Source organism: Dermochelys coriacea, chromosome 20 (genome assembly GCF_009764565.3).
Source record: "Dermochelys coriacea isolate rDerCor1 chromosome 20, rDerCor1.pri.v4, whole genome shotgun sequence".
Lineage (NCBI taxonomy): Eukaryota > Metazoa > Chordata > Testudines > Dermochelyidae > Dermochelys > Dermochelys coriacea.
This window is the reverse complement of record NC_050087.2, coordinates 17,827,248-17,846,154: the sequence shown is the minus strand read 5'-3', so window position 1 is coordinate 17,846,154 and position 18,907 is coordinate 17,827,248. Positions and strand designations below refer to the sequence as shown.

The 18,907-nt window shown below is 45.2% G+C and overlaps 1 protein-coding gene across 9 annotated transcripts in view; it reads left to right on the top strand.

The window, feature by feature from the left end:
- The window catches only part of SLC44A2 (solute carrier family 44 member 2), a 39,324-nt gene that overhangs the window by 18,525 nt on the left and 1,892 nt on the right, over positions 1–18,907 (top strand). For 5 of the 9 annotated variants that reach the window (XM_043506366.1, XM_043506363.1, XM_043506365.1 and 2 more), the window contains 17 exons: positions 179–239; positions 882–1,008; positions 1,561–1,644; positions 2,501–2,613; positions 3,392–3,523; positions 4,398–4,497; positions 4,788–4,880; positions 5,127–5,211; positions 5,911–6,173; positions 6,294–6,388; positions 7,382–7,485; positions 7,964–8,037; positions 10,839–10,909; positions 11,197–11,285; positions 12,012–12,096; positions 13,040–13,194; positions 15,871–17,856. In XM_043506366.1, coding sequence (XP_043362301.1) covers positions 179–239; positions 882–1,008; positions 1,561–1,644; positions 2,501–2,613; positions 3,392–3,523; positions 4,398–4,497; positions 4,788–4,880; positions 5,127–5,211; positions 5,911–6,173; positions 6,294–6,388; positions 7,382–7,485; positions 7,964–8,037; positions 10,839–10,909; positions 11,197–11,285; positions 12,012–12,096; positions 13,040–13,161 — 1,698 coding nt within the window. In that variant the 3' untranslated portion in view covers positions 13,162–13,194; positions 15,871–17,856. Of the gene's footprint in view, positions 1–178; positions 240–881; positions 1,009–1,560; positions 1,645–2,500; positions 2,614–3,391; positions 3,524–4,397; positions 4,498–4,787; positions 4,881–5,126; positions 5,212–5,910; positions 6,174–6,293; positions 6,389–7,381; positions 7,486–7,963; positions 8,038–10,838; positions 10,910–11,196; positions 11,286–12,011; positions 12,097–13,039; positions 13,195–15,870; positions 17,857–18,907 lie in introns of those variants that run through there. The other 4 variants (XM_038379051.2, XM_043506364.1, XM_038379050.2 and 1 more) reach the window with 2 other exon arrangements.

Sequence of the window (18,907 nt, the reverse complement as noted above, 5' to 3'; positions counted from 1 at the left end):
AGGAAAGGGAGGTATTTTAGAAGTAAACTATTCAAAACTGGTCCCAGTATGGTGCCATTCTAGACTCTTCTTTCTCTGATGTTAACCTGATGCTTGCATGTTTCTCCAGAGGAAGAGTGAATGGTGTAGAAATTTTCAGGCTGAGAATTTCATTTAAACTTGTGTCTCTCTCTTCTAGAGTGTCCCAGAAGTGCTGAGGGATGGAGACTGTCCGGCCATGATCACTCCCAGCAAACCTTGTAAGTCTGACTGGGGAACGAAGGAAAAGAGGCTGGGAAGGCTCCTGGGAACTGAATATGGCTAGTGTAGAAGTTCAGATAGGGTTTGTTGCCTCTTGTGCAACAGCATGTGAGGGCAATGTACATCCAAGATAGCTTTGCACACAGGTGTGTTACCACCAGCTGGTCTCCATGTGTCTGTGTCCCCCTACCTAGGATTTGCTCCAATTCATTCCCTTGCAGGTTGCTTGGAAGAGACCTGCAAATACAAGGGTACAGCTTCCTTCCCCCAGTGGTACATCCAACCAGCTGGGACAGGGTATTGGAGACTGAGCAAACCCCCCCATTAAACTGCTAGATAAGAGCAGGAGCAGACCAGCTGCTGGGTTTGGGAGTGTAGTATGGTGATGAGAGCAAGGGAACCAGCCAGGTTCTAAACCCAACTCTGCTGCTGATCTGATGTGGAACTGTGGCGGAGTTCCTTCCCTAATCTGTGCCTCATTTTCTATATATGTAAAATGGGATTAGTGATATTGACATTTGTGTAAAGCATTTCCTGTTAGCCTTACCTGAGGGTACTGGATTTTCCTGGATGAGGCAAGTGGCGATTAGACTGCTTTGCTCTCCAAAATTCACCTGTGCCTCTTGTACTTTGTCCCTCAGTGGCACGCAGGTGTTTACCAGCAATCAACACCAAGAAAGGTGTCATCATGGTTGGGAATGAGACGACCTTTGATGATGGACGGGGACAAACAAAAAGGAACGTGACAGAGCTGTTGGAGGGGGCCAAGTGAGTTCTGAGCCTCATCTCTGAGGAGAGGTATCCTGGGTGCCTCTGGGCTTCGGTAGGAAACTCGGTCACGTTAGAACATGACCAGAAGGCATCATGGTAGATAAGTTGCCATGAAATAATGCTTATTTACGTGTGTTGCGGTAGCACCTAAGAGCCTTAGTCCTGGACCAGGAAGCCACTGTGGCAGGCTCTGTGCAAACACAGAACAAACAGAGGGTCCCTGACTTAAAGAGCTTACAGTCCAAGTATAAAGACCAGAAACGGGTGGAGACTGACGGACAACTGGGGAGTACAGGGAAGCAATACCGGGCAGCGGTCAGTGCACAACAACTACCCAGTCACTAACAAAATGTTTGTAGGTATCACAGCGGAATTCTAAAAAGGGATCTGAAGGAGGACAATGAGGTAGCTTTGAGGATGTTCAGTGAGAACAATTCTTATCCCGGCACCAGGAGGGCTTGGTTGACCTATAAAGAGTCCGGGGTTCATCACAAACTGACATGCTCTCTTCTCCCCCCTCCCCCAACTCCCTGCTGTTTTTAATTCCAGAAAAGCAAATGTGGTTCTGGAAGCAAGACAACTGGCCATGAAGATCTTTGAAGATTACACAGTTTCCTGGTACTGGATAATAATGTAAGCAGAGAACTGAAAGGCTGAGCTAATGCATACAAAGAGCATGATGTCCGACCCCCTTCCAGACAGAGCTGTATGGGAATGGAGCCAGGGAGCTGCTAGCACTTAATGGGTGCAGAGTCTGGCAGAACATGTGCTGTCTGAGAACAGTGCAGCATTTGAATGAACATGTATCAAAGCTTGCTGCTTATGGAAGCTGTAGGGTGTAGGGTTTTTCTATTCCCTGTGTAATGAGGTTGTGGTGGGGATTTTTCCACTCCACTTTGCTGATGGTAGAAAGGTGGTAGTGGAACTATGCTAAAATAAAGGAGTTTAGAGAGACTGGCTGGCTTGGGATCTGAATGGAATCCTGAGTGGATTTTTTTGTTTTGTTTGCTGGTGTATGTCCCCCCCGCTTTTAATCCACCACCAATGTGGCAGTGGCTGAGTTATTCACTTCTGACAGTTGGGCATCTTGTGTGCAATGAGTTTGCTGGGTCTCGGTCCAGTTCTTAGCAGGACACGTGTTGCCAGGACAAACTGCCCCCCTTGTTGGTAGCTCCCATCTAGAGACTAAGGATTTGAATAGGCATTGGGGACTGACCTCTTCCCCCCTCCTCCAGGAGTGAGAGACACAGAGAAGGCAGTTTAGGGGAAAATTTGCTCTGATGCTGCTTGTGTTGCATCTGCTCTAGGCACAGTACCTTAGCACCAACTTAGCACCTTCTGCTGTTGCTAAAGTTCACAGGAAAAAATGAGAGACTAAATCAGTTAATGGAACAAAGCTGCAGGGCACAGAAAATGGGAAGCTCTGACATGGGCTTGTTTCTGCATGTGGTTCTGTGCTCATGAACTTGCCACTCTCTCCCCTCCACAGAGGTCTAGTGATTGCCTTGGTGATCAGCTTCATCTTCATTGTCCTGCTTCGCTTCCTTGCTGGGATCATGATCTGGGTTATGATTGTTCTGGTGATCTTGGTGCTCGGATATGGTGAGTGGCTGTTGAGCCCAGGGTCTGTGACATGAGACTGGCTCCAGGGATTCTCTCCTTGCATTCACCCTGCAGAACTATCTGAGATTGGTTTAGTGACTTAGGTAACAGCCGCTCAGTCTGTGTTCTAGTCTCTTCTGTTTCACTGTGATACTGCAGTAGGGTTGCAGGGCTCTTCTGCCTAAAGATGCAGTTATTTCCACTGACTTATGCTAGCAGGTAGATTCTATTATTTCCAATCCAGGATACAAGAAGGGATGGGAATATCCTTCTCTGAGGCAGAGGGACAGGGAGTTTTGCAAGGAAAAGCTGAGGACCAGCCAATCTTAGTCTGAAGTTTGTTTACATTAACAGTAAAAATTAAGTAAGCTCCAAGAAGGAGGCAAGTTTGGACCATATCCAGCATGTACATTTTGGGTAGACCAGGGTGGGAATGCACATGAATATCTGCTGGGAGGGGAGACCTGACTAAATTGGCTGACATCTTTTGGTCTGTCACTTAACCCTCGTTTGTATGGGGCTGGGGCCAGAGGCCCTCTCCAGTTATCAGTTGTCTCTTTGCCTGGAGCTCCCCGAATGGTTAGAGAGCAGTTGCTCTTATAGATATGCATTTACTGAAACCTCCTCATTCTTGCATCCCGAAGAGCTGACAGACCCTCCCCACAGTCTCCTTTTAAGGATAGTTCCCGCTGGGTAGCAGATACTCTGAGCATGAGGTTAATCAGAGGCTGCTAACAGTTTTACTCTAAGGCAGTCAAATCTCTGCTTTCCACTGCAGGAATCTTCCACTGTTACATGGAATACGCCCGACTAAAAGGAGAAGCAGGCTCTGATGTCTCCCTGAAGGACCTAGGATTCCAGACTGATCTGCGTGTCTATCTCCACCTGAAGCAAACGTGGTTGGCCTTCAGTAAGTCTCTCTTCTGCTCTACTGGGCCTGGTGCCATGCAAACAACCATGGAGCTGTGGGACAACAAGCACTCCTGTATGCTCATCTCTTGTGCTTGTTTGTTTGGAGGAAGAGTCTAGAAAATAAGACATCATGAAGCTTATAGGTCCTGCTGTCCTGCAAGAATAGGAGATGGTGGTCTTAGAGGGGGGCTCTGCGGATGCACAGCAAGAACTCATGTACCTCCATATGTGATGTCCCAATCATGGGACTATGTTCATGGCTGCATCCAAAAGGCAGAAATGCCTGGCTGGGGGGATGTGAATTTCAGTGCTGGACTGACTGCTCCTGGAGAGAGGAATCCTCAGTCTCCATAACAGGCCCATCAGCATGGGCAGTGGCAGGACATGTGCCTTTTTCCCAAGCTCCTCTGGGAATGTGAAGGGAAGAGAGTTCATCCTCCATGGCCCTTCAGTCCTTTGACTTTCTGCTGAGGCTGCCAAGAAGGGTGCCAGTTTTTGTCCCTCTTGCAACCTTGGACGCCTGGGAACTGGAAAGAAGGGAGAACTCCTTCAGAAACCAACGTCTAAGGAGGACAATCATGTCGCACAACTGCCTGGTCAATTCTTTGGAAAAAAATGTAGACCGTCCCCTACAGAGGATATCTATGCTCATAACCTCTAGAGAGTTTAAACCCAGGTGTATCAGTGGTAATGCTACCCCCAACCCAAAGTTGGTGGGTTTCCTTAGGACTCTGTGGAAGAAGAGATGGTCTCTTCAAGGTGTGCTGCTCTCATATCTAGGGGCCAGCATTGTAGGATCCTATAACAAGGAAACCGCTGGCATTCAGAGCTCTGATCATGGTATGACTCCAGTTTTCCCCTCTCTCTTTCAGTGATTATCCTGTGCATCATAGAGGTGATCATCATCCTGTTACTCATCTTCCTCCGCAAGAGGATCCTCATTGCCATAGCGCTCATCAAGGAAGCCAGCAGGTGAGCTTTGTGTGGACTGCAGCAGCCGCATGCAATAGCAGGGAGTGCTGTGCTCGCTTGGGGAGAGTGGCGAAGACCAACTCTTGCTGGGTCTAACTCACAAGCCAAGTTTCCCCCTCTGGCCCATGATAGAGATGGCTGCACAGTCACAATTCCAAACCTGTGGTGGGAGGTTTGGGGCCTATGGAAAGCAAGCTGCTGTCTGTGGATGGTTTCTACTCCATCTGTTTGGATTTCCTTTGCAATGAAAGGATTTTTGTTGTTTTTACTGACTCTCTCTTCTCTGGCAGGGCTGTTGGTCATATCATGATGTCGCTGGTGTTTCCTCTGTGCACCTTCTTCCTGGTGTGTCTCTGCATTGCTTACTGGGCCAGCACTGCTGTGTATCCTTCCATCTTCCTCTCTCCTCCACCCGCAAAGAACCCCTGGTGTGGTGGGGGCAGAAATCACACATCCCTCAGAAGGCTAGAAATGTTGTGGGATTATTTACTTACATGTATCCAGTCTCATGATTAAATAATAAAAAAAAAAAGTGATAAATAGGATGGTAAGAGCAGGTCTATGTGGGACAGATAGAGAATTGGGTCCAGTCTCCTTAAAGTTGAATCCCCTTAACTGCTTCTTCCCAGTTTCTTATCTACTTCTAATGAGGCTGTCTACAAGGTGTTTAATGAGTCTAACTGTGATTACGCTGGGCAGACCTGCGTTCCAGAGGTGAGGGGCTCTCTGAATAGTCACAACTGAACATGTTGGACTTAATAAGATTAGTCTCTTGAGCAGACATATTGTGCAAAAGCCAATTTGGCGGCTACTGTAGCCTCCATCCCTGGGAGTACCATATGGCTCCTATTTGCTGTGACAATCTCTCAGGCTAGCTAAACTATACCCCTCCCCTCACCGCCCTTTGTTCATGTTTACACTCTCCGTATCTGTTGATTGCTCTCCTTCCCCTCATAATCCTCCTTTAACCACTGTTTAACCCTCTCCATCTCCAAGCCCCTCTTGAGAGTGGGAAATATATATATACCCATTTTCCAGAGGAGAAACTGAGGCACATACTTGGCTGAGGTTGCAAAGGAAGTCCTGTGTCTGAGTAAGAATTAGAACTTGGAAGTTCCTGACTCCCCGCACTGAGCTTAGTTCATGCCTTTTCCTTTTATCTTTGTGATGGTGAGGCACCAGAGATCTTCACAGTACACCCAGGGGCTCAGTGAGTAGTGTGTGTAGACAAGTTCTTTTACCCATCTGAAAAGCAACTGCTTCTGGGATTGAACGTGGTGTAGGAGAAGAGAAGAATAATTTCCTGGACTCAAATTCCAGAAGTGGCTTTTGGGTTGGCGAGAACTACTGTCTATCTAGGTTCTTGTATGGTCCTCATCTCTGCAGTATCTGAGCGTCTCTAATTCTCTCTAGACATTCAATATGACCAACATCACCAAGCAGTGCCCAGATGCCCGCTGCCTCTTTGCTTTCTATGGGGGTGAGACAGCCTACCACAAATACCTCATCGTCTTCCAGATCTATAATGCCTTTATGTTCTTCTGGCTGGCCAACTTTGTGATTGCGCTGGGCCAGGTCACACTAGCCGGAGCCTTTGCTTCCTACTATTGGGCATTCAAGAAACCTGATGACATGCCGGCTTTCCCCCTCTTCTCTTCCTTCGGCCGGGCACTCAGGTGAGCACTGGAGCTTTTCCAAAGAGGGATGTGGGTTTTCTTGCTGGCTATAGGAGAAATAACGTAAAAGCAAAAATGCCACGAAGCTGCATCTAACCAAGGTCCTCTTCCCCGTGGCAGGTATCACACTGGCTCATTGGCCTTTGGGTCTCTGATTCTTGCCATTGTCCAGATCATCAGGGTCCTTCTGGAGTATCTGGATCACAGGCTGAAAGGTACCCAGTTGAGGATAGTTTGGGAAAGGGCAGGTGGGGGGGACAAACAAGGTGAGCAAAGTTGCTCCATGTCGAGTCACAACTCAGAATAATTTGGTCCGTGTAAGCAGATGGTGTTCCTGTTCTACTCCAAACTTGCCCTTTTCCTTTATCTTTGTATCTTATTACTGAATTTAAACATAGGTACTACTCTGTGCTTCCTTCTGAGCCTAGCTGTTCGTAAAGGTTTTCTTTGTCTGACCACCTCTTCTCTAGATCTTTCTGCCTTTGTGAGCAGAGAGACCTTACTTACTCCTCTTGGGTAGGCACTAACCCAGCTGGTCTGATTTGGCAGTGAGTCAGTAGAATAGCTCTGGACCTCTGTGCAGAATTGCACTCGATACCCTGTTACAGTCCTGTTCTAACAAAATGACTTCAGTGACTGTGAAATATGAGCTGTGAATTAAAGCACAAGAGCGACACGTGAGACCTTTCCCCCGTACTATTCTCCAGAGTATCCTCTCTGTCCACAGGAGTAGTACAGTCCAGTGGGTAGAGCTCTCACTCCAGATGAGAGTACTAAAATCCCAGTGCTTCTGCTGGCGGGATGGCTGTGGCTAACTGGAATACCCAAGCTAAAACTCTCATCAGATGCTCAGGATGAAGTGAGGAACTGCTGCTTGCTTCTTCTCCGAGGACGCTTTTGATTGTGGATGGCTAAAAAAGGAAATTGGTTTATATTTCCTTAAAGTAGCTGTGCAAGAGAAGGTAGCTGCCAGCTACATCTGCCAAAGTGATGGTGCTGTGACATAGGGTTAAGCTGAAAGGAGCAAACGGAAACGGCTGGAGAACAGATATGGGTGGGAACTGTGTACAGGATGGAGGTTGGAGGGATGTGTTGCAGAGAGCGATGTGTCTGGTGCTGAGATTTTTGATACTTGAAGAGTTGCTGTTTCAAAGAAAAACTCTCTCTTCTGCTCCGCACTCTTTCCACTGTGTCTCTTGTGCTTTTAGCTGCTGAGAATAAGTTTGCCAAGTTCCTGCTGACCTGTCTCAAATGCTGCTTCTGGTGCCTGGAAAAATTTATCAAGTTCCTGAACAGGAATGCATACATCATGGTGAGGACCCTAGTTTAAGAATGCCACCAAACATCCAGTGAATGGGGATTTGGAGATTCTCAAAAAGGGACTGCTTCTGAACACTCCTTCCCACCCCATCAATGGTTAGCTTCCCCTAGCTCCGTGACGATCTCATTTAGGTCTTAAGAGGCATTGGCTGTCTTATGTGAGTGACCCAACATCCAGCAGTGTATACAATATCAGCAGGTCAGATCCGTCCTGTGTACTAGTGAGAGATGGCACAGGCTTCAGACAGAACGGCCACCTGGCACATTCTGCCCTGGCAGTGTGGTGAAAGGGCGGGGGGGGGGAGAGGAGGTGGGTCTCTTTACCCTAATGCGGCTCTGAATGACTAACCTGTACAGTGACAGTTTGTTGACAATCTTTAGGCTTCAGGGGAAAATCTTCTGGAAAAGACCATGATGCCTACTGAGTAACCCCATTTCTTTTCTGTGTCCTCCTTTGTGATCTGTCCCAGATTGCCATCTATGGCACCAACTTCTGCACTTCGGCCAAGAATGCGTTCTTCCTGCTCATGAGGAACATTATCAGGTAAGAACCTGGAAACTGGTGGAATCCTCCCTCCTCCAAGACTATCCAACAAGGAAATGGCTCCTCTTCCCCAGGGCTGCTATTTACCAGGCTTGGCCAGGGTAGCTGACCGAGGGCATGATGTGGGTACAGCAAAATCTATGAAAATGGCTTTGGATGCCTTGCCACGGATAGACAGGTAACCACGGATAGACAGGTTTCAGAGTAGCAGCCGTGTTAGTCTGTATTCGCAAAAAGAAAAGGAGTACTTGTGGCACCTTAGAGACTAACAAATTTATTAGAGCATAAGCTGTCGTGAGCTACAGCTCACTTCATCGGATGCATTTGGTGGAAAAAACAGAGGGGAGATTGATATACACACACAGAGAACATGAAACAATGGGTTTATCATACACACTGTAAGGAGAGTGATCATTTAAGATAAGCCATCACCAGCAGCAGCGGGGGGGGAAAGGAGGAAAACCTTCCATGGTGACAAGCAAGGTAGGCTATTTCCAGCAGTTAACAAGAATATCTGAGGAACAGTGGGGGGGTGGGGTGGGGGAGAGAAATACCATGGGGAAATAGTTTTACTTTGTAATGACTCATCCATTCCCAGTCTCTATTCAAGCCTAAGTTAATTGTATCCAGTTTGCAAATTAATTCCAATTCAGCAGTGTCTCGTTGGAGTCTGTTTTTGAAGCTTTTTTGTTGAAGAATAGCCACTCTTAGGTCTGTAATCGAGTGACCAGAGAGATTGAAGTGTTCTCCAACTGGTTTTTGAATGTTATAATTCTTGACGTCTGATTTGTGTCCATTCATTCTTTTATGTAGAGACTGTCCAGTTTGGCCAATGTACATGGCAGAGGGGCATTGCTGGCACATGATGGCATATATCACATTGGTAGATGCGCAGGTGAACGAACCTCTGATAGTGTGGCTGATGTGATTAGGCCCTATGATGGTGTCCCCTGAATAGATATGTGGACAGAGTTGGCAACGGGCTTTGTTGCAAGGATAGGTTCCTGGGTTAGTGGTTCTGTTGTGTGGTGTGTGGTTGCTGGTGAGTATTTGCTTCAGATTGGGGGGCTGTCTGTAAGCAAGGACTGGCCTGTCTCCCAAGATCTGTGAGAGTGATGGGTCGTCAGTGATGAGTAATAAGTGATGGTCACATAAACACCACCCTATATCGGAAACCTACTGACCGCTATTCCTACCTACATGCCTCTAGCTTTCATCCAGATCATACCACACGATCCATTGTCTACAGCCAAGCGCTACGATATAACCGCATTTGCTCCAACCCCTCAGACAGAGACAAACACCTACAAGATCTCTATCATGCATTCCTACAACTACAATACCCACCTGCTGAAGTGAAGAAACAGATTGACAGAGCCAGAAGAGTACCCAGAAGTCACCTACTACAGGACAGGCCCAACAAAGAAAATAACAGAACGCCACTAGCCATCACCTTCAGCCCCCAACTAAAACCTCTCCAATGCATCATCAAGGATCCACAACCTATCCTGAAGGACGACCCATCACTCTCACAGATCTTGGGAGACAGGCCAGTCCTTGCTTACAGACAGCCCCCCAACCTGAAGCAAATACTCACCAGCAACCACACACCACACAACAGAACCACTAACCCAGGAACCTATCCTTGCAACGAAGCCCGTTGCCAACTCTGTCCACATATCTATTCAGGGGACACCATCATAGGGCCTAATCACATCAGCCACACTATCAGAGGCTCGTTCACCTGCGCATCTACCAATCTGATATATGCCATCATGTGCCAGCAATGCCCCTCTGCCATGTACATTGGCCAAACTGGACAGTCTCTACGTAAAAGAATGAATGGACATAAATCAGACGTAAAGAATTATAACATTCAAAAACCAGTTGGAGAACACTTCAATCTCTCTGGTCACTCGATTACAGACCTGAGGGTGGCTATCCTTCAACAAAAAAAGCTTCAAAAACAGACTCCAACGAGAGACTGCTGAATTGGAATTAATTTGCAAACTGGATACAATTAACTTAGGCTTGAATAGAGACTGGGAATGGATGAGTCATTACACAAAGTAAAACTATTTCCCCATGTTATTTCTCCCCCCCACCCCACCCCCCCACCGTTCCTCAGATATTCTTGTTAACTGCTGGAAATAGCCTACCTTGCTTGTCACCATGAAAGGTTTCCTCCTCTTCCCCCCCCCCCCCCCCCCCCCCCCGCTGCTGGTGATGGCTTATCTTAAGTGATCACCCTCCTTACAGTGTGTATGATAAACCCATTGTTTCATGTTCTCTGTGTGTGTCTATCAATCTCCCCTCTGTTTTTTCCACCAAATGCATCCAATGAAGTGAGCTGTAGCTCTCGAAAGCTTATGCTCTAATAAATTTGTTAGTCTCTAAGGTGCCACAAGTACTCCTTTTCTCTTCATGGATAGACAGGTTACCTGTGGAAAAAGGTGTGTTGGGAATGGAGAATAAGAGGCAGTAGCTAGAGGTAAGAGGACAGGGATTTATTCTAGTCCCTCTGGGAAGTAGCCTATCTAGGGATATGTAGAGGTAGCATTTGTATCTGAAACCATTTCAGAGGCCTGTGTGAACAACTGACTCTCACTATGGAGATCCAAGGTCTGTTTATCTGCCAGATATCAGGTGGGAAATGCAAATTGGCTCCAGGTTTGCACAAACGCATTGTGTCTTTATCGACTCATATCCTGGGTTGTCTTTATCACAGAGCCCCTGGGGGAGCTTGGATGCACTTTGCCTCTTTTGGGTATGGAAAGACATTCACATCTCTCTGTTTTCAGGGTGGCTGTTTTAGATAAAGTCACAGATTTTCTGCTCTTCCTTGGTAAACTCCTCATCGTGGGAAGTGTTGGTAAGTTTGGGATCTCAGTCCTCTTCCAGGGCTTACTTTGGTTACAGCCCCTCCCCCTGAACCCTGCTGTTGTAGAAAGACTGGAGAAAGCTGCATGTGCTTGCATCTTCTCAACTCCTTGCAAATCTCCCCAGCCATTCCAGGAACCAACTTCCTTTCCATAATTCCCCTACTAGGTCTCTAAATTCACCTTCCTCCTCCCCTGTCAGCCCCCCATAATGCTGCCCTTTCTTGCTTGTAACTAGTGCATCTCACAAACATCAGTATTATTATTTTCTCCTCTCTAGGAATCCTCGCCTTTTTCTTCTTCACTCAGCGAATAAAACTGGTTCAGGACACTGCACCTCCTCTCAATTACTATTGGGTCCCTATTCTGGTGGGTATCTTACTTGCCTTACAATAAATTTAGGGACATTAGCCTTTCTCCAGAACATGTGCAGCTTGAGCAGAGAAAACTTCCCCTGCTCACTGTCCTCCAGAAGTCCCTCTTTGTAGAGGAAGGAGAGCTCATTCTCAGTTTCCCATTCAAACCTTGGCTTCTCTGCAGAGTCAGCCAATTAATGCAGAAGCACATCTCCCCATAGGCACTTCCAGGCGGCTGCACTGAGCCAAGCCTGGCCAGCTTCCATTTGCTGGTGCTGCTTGAGCCTCCATGTGTCTGAATCAGGTTGGGCAGGGCTGTTTCTCTTTTCCTATGGAAATGGAAGGGGGAATTGTGCATGGAGTTCAGCACATCTTTTCTCTCTTTCAAGGGACAGAGTTTTTGCTCTCTATACTGGTATCAGGTTATAGATTTCAAGGCCAGAAGGGATCACTGTGATCATCTAAAAAAGAAAAGGAGTACTTTTGGCACCTTAGAGACTAACAAATTTATTAGAGCATAAGCTTTCGTGAGCTACAGCTCACTTCATCGGATTGCTCTAATAAATTTGTTAGTCTCTAAGGTGCCACAAGTACTCCTTTTTTTTTTTTTGCGAATACAGACTAACACGGCTGCTACTCTGAAACCTGTGATCATCTAGTCTGACATCCTAACAGGGCAGAGAACTTCCCCAAAATAATTAGGTACGGCATTGAGGTGACAACCCGGTTTCTCTTGCAGACTGTGATCGTGGGCTCCTATCTCATTGCACATGGATTCTTCAGCGTCTATGCCATGTGTGTGGATACCCTCTTCCTCTGCTTCTGTAAGTAACTGGGCCGCAGGGGTTTTGGTGCTCAGCTGAGTATTACTTTGTAGCTACACCTCTGTCATCCCAGATGGCTGGCCTGTGGAACTGTTCTGTTGTGTTCGACTTACGCGGCCTTTCTTTCACTACTTGTCACTTCGTACTTTGCTTCTGCTCTACTGAACTACTTCCACCGACATGGCTTCTGCTCATAAAAGAGGGCAGCACACCACAAAGGGACCCTCCAATCTCCATCCTCCCCCTTCCCTAGAACTGAGGTGTCATACTTTTTTCCTTAGTCTAGGGCTTCCCCATACTTCTCATTGCCGTTAAAGACTTATGGGCACTTGCAAACCGCCGGCTTTCCTCTGCCTTCTGCATCACAGCTCCAGTCATCTCAAATGCTGCCTCTTGTGCATGGGCTGCAATGGGAAGGATATGCCCAGGGCTTAGAGCACTTGGGCAAATCTTTCAAAAACGCCAGAGGATTTAGAAGTACAAGTTTTCAAAATCTCCCCCTAAGAGCTGCGAACAGAAATGCACATGCACCAACTCGGCATCAGTGATTTAAAACCCTGAATAAAATGAGATGGATGGAAGAACCCCTGAAAGCTAACTCCTTCTATCATTTCTAAAACTGTGAAGTTCTCTTCTGCTTCTCCCTGTTCACCACCCCCATCACCACTCTAACAAGCAGCTCCTGTACACCTTGCTTGGTAGCAATAGACATTTGTAGCCCAAGAGCAGACTCTCTAATCTGTTTTAGTCTCTCTAAATTCCTTGGTGCTTTGATCTCGGTGGTGGAATCTAATTGCAACTAATGTGAGTTTTTCCTTCTTTTTTTCTCTCCCTCTGTCGTCCTTCTCTCTTGTTTTTGCTGTGCTGCTCCCCTTGCTCCTCCACTGCTTCTCATTCCTCCTTTCCGTGGCCAATTCCTTCATCTTCCTGGGGTTGCGAAAAGGTGAAGACCTGGAGAGGAATGATGGATCTCCTGAGCGACCTTACTACATGTCCCCAGAGCTGAGTGAAATCCTGCTGAAGGGGAGCCTAGAATCATCCAAAAGTGCTGATAGCCAAGGATAGGGCTCAACTTTTGAACAGGGAGGGCTAGCACATGTGAGTGTCTTGCAGAAGACTTGTGCTCACCCAGCCAATCTGTAATTGTGTGGCATTCTTCCAAGGGTCCACCCTGATGGTGCATGATTTTCAGCTGCTTGTCCTTGGAATTCTTGAGGGTAGAGGGGGTGTTGATTTTGGAAGGACAGTGCAAGTGGGTGAATGCTGTATCAAATCTATGTTCCTTCCCCCTAACTGATATTCTTGTACCAAAATGGGTGGAACTGTAATTGGGACTTTTGTGCATTTGACACAATCATCTCCTCCATTAATGCATGGTAGGTAACATCTTATTAACCTAACCAACAAGACTCTGCCTCCACAGAGGCCAAATTTGGGTTTATATATACACAGGATAGTGTATATCTTGCTTATTAAAAAAAAATTACCTTGCATCCTCCTCTACTCTCAATTGCCTATAATGAAAGGGGCATTGTAGCTACTTCTGGAATATTCCTTACAAATTGACTGACTTTTCCTTTGTCCTGTTCTATGCTCTGTTTGTGGGGGAGCTGTTTCTCTTTGCAGTTGGTGAGATGCCAATTTGTAGAATGATCAAGAGGTTTACAGCTGCCCATGTGTCAATCTGTTCTGGATGCAACTATATTTTCCTCTTTATTGCTCAGCCTCCAGCTAGCTGCAAAAAGAAATTAACCACTTTTCTCACTACTCTTTCTATGCAAAATCCAGCTGGCAGATGTGAAGTTTTCTTTACTAGGTGGCATATGCTTCACTTTCAAATCCGTTGTGTCCACGAGGGCCCTGGAAACCTTTGTGTCCCAAAGTGAAATTCTCTCTGTTTAAAGTAGGAAACTTGTAGTTGCTGTTTTCTCACGCTGACTCTTCAGAAAGGTTATTTTTAGGGAATGAACAAGTTGGCAGGATTTTTTTTTATTATATAATTTTTTTTTAAGTTGAAAAATCTAATTGATCTTTTCACTTGTATGTACACCTTGACTTGTATAGAATTATTTCAGTCTGTCTCCCACTTCCTGGCTGGCTACTCACTTAATTAGTAACTAAATGGAAGATGATGGATCTTTGTGGTAACCGGCTTACAGAACTCTGCTCATTCCTGAGGTAGTTCAGCTGATGTTTGTCCCACTTTTCAATGAGAGAGCTAGTGGAGGGGGTAAAGCAGCTTTCCAGGGTTATAGCCTCCAGGAGTCTCAAATAAGATCTTGGCACCTTCTTAGCTTACAGCCCAGTGCAGTCAGGACAGTCGGGCAGAAGACAACTGACTGTTGGTGTCGGAAGCTGAGCTACATAGTACAGAAAGGGATGCCCTAAGTAGCTACTGTGATTTCCCTTTAGCCACTAGACCATCTATCAAGTGTAGATGCCACAAGAATCTGTGATTATGTACCCAGTGTTAATGACTAGAAGAGCAAGAGAAAATGGCAGATATTATATCTGGGAGGTGTTTCAGCACGATGGTGGACAGAAATAGTACAACTGAATCTAGAGAGGTTTGACAGCTGGCCAATTTTTAAATTTTTCGGCATCTAAAACATATGCCTGCAAATACCCGATGGATCTTCACCTTATTTTCTCCTTACTATATCAAGGACGAGAAGGATGTTGCATGGGGTTTGTTGTCTTATTTTGATTGATTGATTGCGGAAGAGTCTCTTCCTTGGGAACTCAATTCTGTGAACACTGCCAAATCTTGCATTACAAATTCCCATCAAAATAAGGTTTCCATATTTTGAGTCTTATCCTTCTAGGAAAACGTTGCTGGGTTTCGATACTCATGCCATCAGTATGCCATCAACCTCAAAATATTCCAGGACTGTTTCACTAAGCTATGAAGCTGATGGTCTCTGTGATTTTGGCTGCTATTCTCCTATGGCTTTTGCTGGAGCTGCTGCTCTGCTCTGAACAGCTAGCATCTGAAAAATATATTCTGTGCCACGGACATGCCTAATTATTAAGTATGTACTGTATGTTGACAAGGGTGTTGTACACTAGGTGAACTGTGCCAAACCAATAACGAGTGACTTGCTTTACAGTCAAGTCATGAGCAGTTACACTACACTGAAGAACAATGGGTGAGCATTGTCTTTCCACACTATCCCCAAGTAATGGTAATCTCTGTATTTCCAGGCAATGGTACTATTGAGCAACCTGTTCTGCTCATATAGGAGGAGCCTCTGTCTTAGCTGATTTGTAATCTAACACTTTAGACTCTCTGTTCCAAACAGATGCTGATAAACAGCCTCCCTTCAGGAGTCCAATACTCTGTCTTTAAAATGGGAGTGGCACAAGTGTAATTCTGACTTACATTTGGAAGCTGCATACAGCAAGGGCTTTAGAAGAAAGAGAGAATGCACACACATGCACTGCCTGTGAGAAGCAGAAGGGCATTCGCATCTCCACTGGGTATTTAACGGATGAGTATTACATCTGCTCTTTTAGCACTTGTTTGTCTCTAGACTCCTTACTGCACCTTCTATGACCATCACAGGGACTGCAGCCACTTTCCCGAGCATCCAACTCAGTCTGAATCATGAAAAGGTTGTGCATGTAGATGTAAGAGCACCTGCTGTTTAAACGGCACTGAAAACAAATTTATCCCTAAGAGGCTTGGCAAGCCCAGTAACTGGTTCTAGTTTGAGGTGTTTACAACCCTGCAGTACTTAAGTTCTGTATTTTTAACCCCCTCCCCCCTTGCAGTGGAAGACCTGGAGCGTAACGATGGTTCATCCGAAAAGCCTTACTTCATGTCATCTGACCTGAAAAAACTTCTGAACAAGACAAACAAAGGTCACTCGGATGCATAGCAGCCTCCTCTTTACTCACTGCCCTCTTCACTTCTATTTGTCCCTTCCCAGTTTCCATTTCAGGAGCAAAGCTGCATGGATAATGTACAGCATTAAGTGCTATTAGTCCAATATACAAACCTTATTAGTACTTTGTGAACTGCAGTATCCTTTACTCAAATTAAGATGGACGGCTTTGGCTGTCAGCCTGTGCATTGGCCACAAGCTTATCCAGAGCAGTGGAAATTGTTTCTGGAGAGCATTTTGCAGGATTTTCCTTCCTCAGATAGAGAGGAGGGATTAGTGTCAATAGTTCTACTCAAGATTGTTAGGCATTGCTAAGTAAAAATTGAGCCCGCTGCCCTAGTGGACAGGTATCCACTACTGCAGAACCCAGCGCTACTGGGAGCTTGTTGCTCTCAGGAGAGAATCGAAGAAATGAATTGGTCAGTTTACAGCTGAGGCCCACTGATGTAAGGTTAACTTGCCCTGCCTTTGTCCATCTCCATCTATTCCAGAGACTGAATTCAGTCTACAGGATTGTAAAGCCAGCACCAATCAGATTCACAGACACAGAATTTTAAAATAAAACTACTAAATCTGTCACACCAGTAAAGCTAAATCATTACCTCTTCCATTAACTCGCTAGAACATCACTAACATACTTGACTGCATGCAGATACTACCATGTTGGACACATTAAATACCTTAATTGATTGAGGATCGCACTTATTAATGCCTTGTCTTCATGGATGATGGCAGGGACAGAAGAGAAACCTGCAATGTTAATCAAGCTGTAGAACTTGAACAGCAGAGGAAATGCAAAATACTCAGATAAGCACTGGTAGGGAATGTGCATGTCTGGATAGTCATTAGTATTACTGATGAAAGCTCTGTTATTTGTTTTGTCTCTTCAGTGAGATTGACAGTCCAGGAGTATGCTGCTTCTGTACCTTTAACATGTTTTGGTTTATTGGAAAAATCCAGCATTATATGCAAAAACCCATTTGAATGCATGGGAAAGAAAGGATGCTCATTGTTGCTTTATATATGTGTGGTGAAACAAACCAAAGGGTCAAACAAACAAACTTGCCTCACAGTTTTGAAAGCCACTGTGTTCTGTGAACTCCAGCATCTGATGGGGGAGCCTGCTGGGAAATTCCAGTCCAAGGGCAGCTTCCACCTAGAGAAACACCAGCAATGTGTGTGAGAGAAAAAGCGAGACTAGAATGCCACTGAACATTAGAAAGCCCAGTGTTCCAAATTAAGTTATCAGGTATGTTAAGAATCACTGTAGTTTCCTTTAAATGGTCATCTCTCTGGCTGTGCCCGATGTTGGCAAAACTGATAATGTACCACAGGTGCAACTCTGCCTCTGGTAGCAACAGTAGAAGCTGCAGAGTAGACAGGACTCAGTTTTTTACCAGTGAGCAGGTTTGGTCAGGATGGTGGGGAAAAAGGACAGGTCTCAGGCTGCACTAGAGTATCCACCGTTGCTACCGCTACTTATGAGCTACTCTATTTTCACTAACGTAGATGGGGCCCTCTTGCGGATAGGAAAGGTGGTCAACCTCATGACTTCATTTATTATTTTTAATCTGCTTAAACAAATTGAAATGGGGCTATTTGGCTGGTTTACAGCTTCCAAATGATGCAGGAACACAGAGGTGTAAAGAGGCATTGTGAGGTTATCTGGACTCTTTATTTTTTTAAACAAAAAGGAACTCTTTATTCCAAATATTTTAATTTGGCCAGTTAATTTGTAGCATTTAATTTGTGCTAAAGGTTATATTTTACTTTTTTTATACCTATTTCTAGTAACCTTTTGAGCCTGTAGTATTTTTGTAAGATATGAGAATTGTTTTATATCTGAAATATTAAAGGGTTTGTTGGTTTTGTACATTTTGTTTTTATTAGTTGTACCCACAAGTTCCAGTATTGTTATTGGTCAACATTGCTTCTTCCGTTCAACAGAGATCTTAGGTACTGGTATAGCCCCTTAACCATAAAGTCACATGAGCCTGGAGCACAGCATAGATGATCTCATTACAGCTGTAAATTTGTGATGGATTTTTAAAATATATATGTACAAAAACTTTTAAGTTTTCTTTCTCTCCAACTGATTATCAGCTTTGCACGTTTGAAAGGTTGGTAGTTTATAATGAAAACCAGTTACTTTGGACATTTTGCTTTGGTTTTAAATAAGCAAATAAAAATGACCAAGTTGTTGAGTTTGCAGAGGCAGCTCTAGCTACTCTTCTAAACCACTCTGCAATGGAAAAGACTTGCATGCTGTTGCCATGTTATTATTCATTTAATACTTAGAACTTTACAAGTTCAAAGCACTTGTCAAATGCATTAATCCCCCCAAAGTCCTGTTAGGCAGGTATTATCCCTACTTTATCATTGGGGAAACTGTGACAGAGATATGCTGTGACCTTGCCCAAAGCTTCCACTGGGAGTTGGTATCAGAACTTTGGATTAGAACTTAGGAGTTTCATATTCCTAGAACTGTCTTTTGGACCACTGGGTCTCAGAAGCAGCATCTGCATTAGGAAGCTGATCTGTTGCTGACAATAGCAGGGGGTAACCAGTCTCTTGAATTGGTGAGGGAAAAGCTCTGCTAGTGTAGATAGGATAAATTATTCTTCAACACTGTGTTATAAGGAAATATGACTGAAACTTGCCAGATCACTGACTAAAAAAACAAAACAGCCCCAAAACAAACCCTACCAAAACACTGTACTGCACACATTGCTCTCCCTCTGCGGAGAGGATGAGGGAAATAAGTAATATCTGTTATATGTGATTTGTTCTGTCACTTAACTCATTACTGGAAGATGCTCAGATGCTACAGGGATGAGGACGCAGTATAAGAACCTATATAGAACAGGGAAAGAAAAATCCCACCTGAGCATGATAAGCAGGAGTTGCCCTGTCAATGACTCATT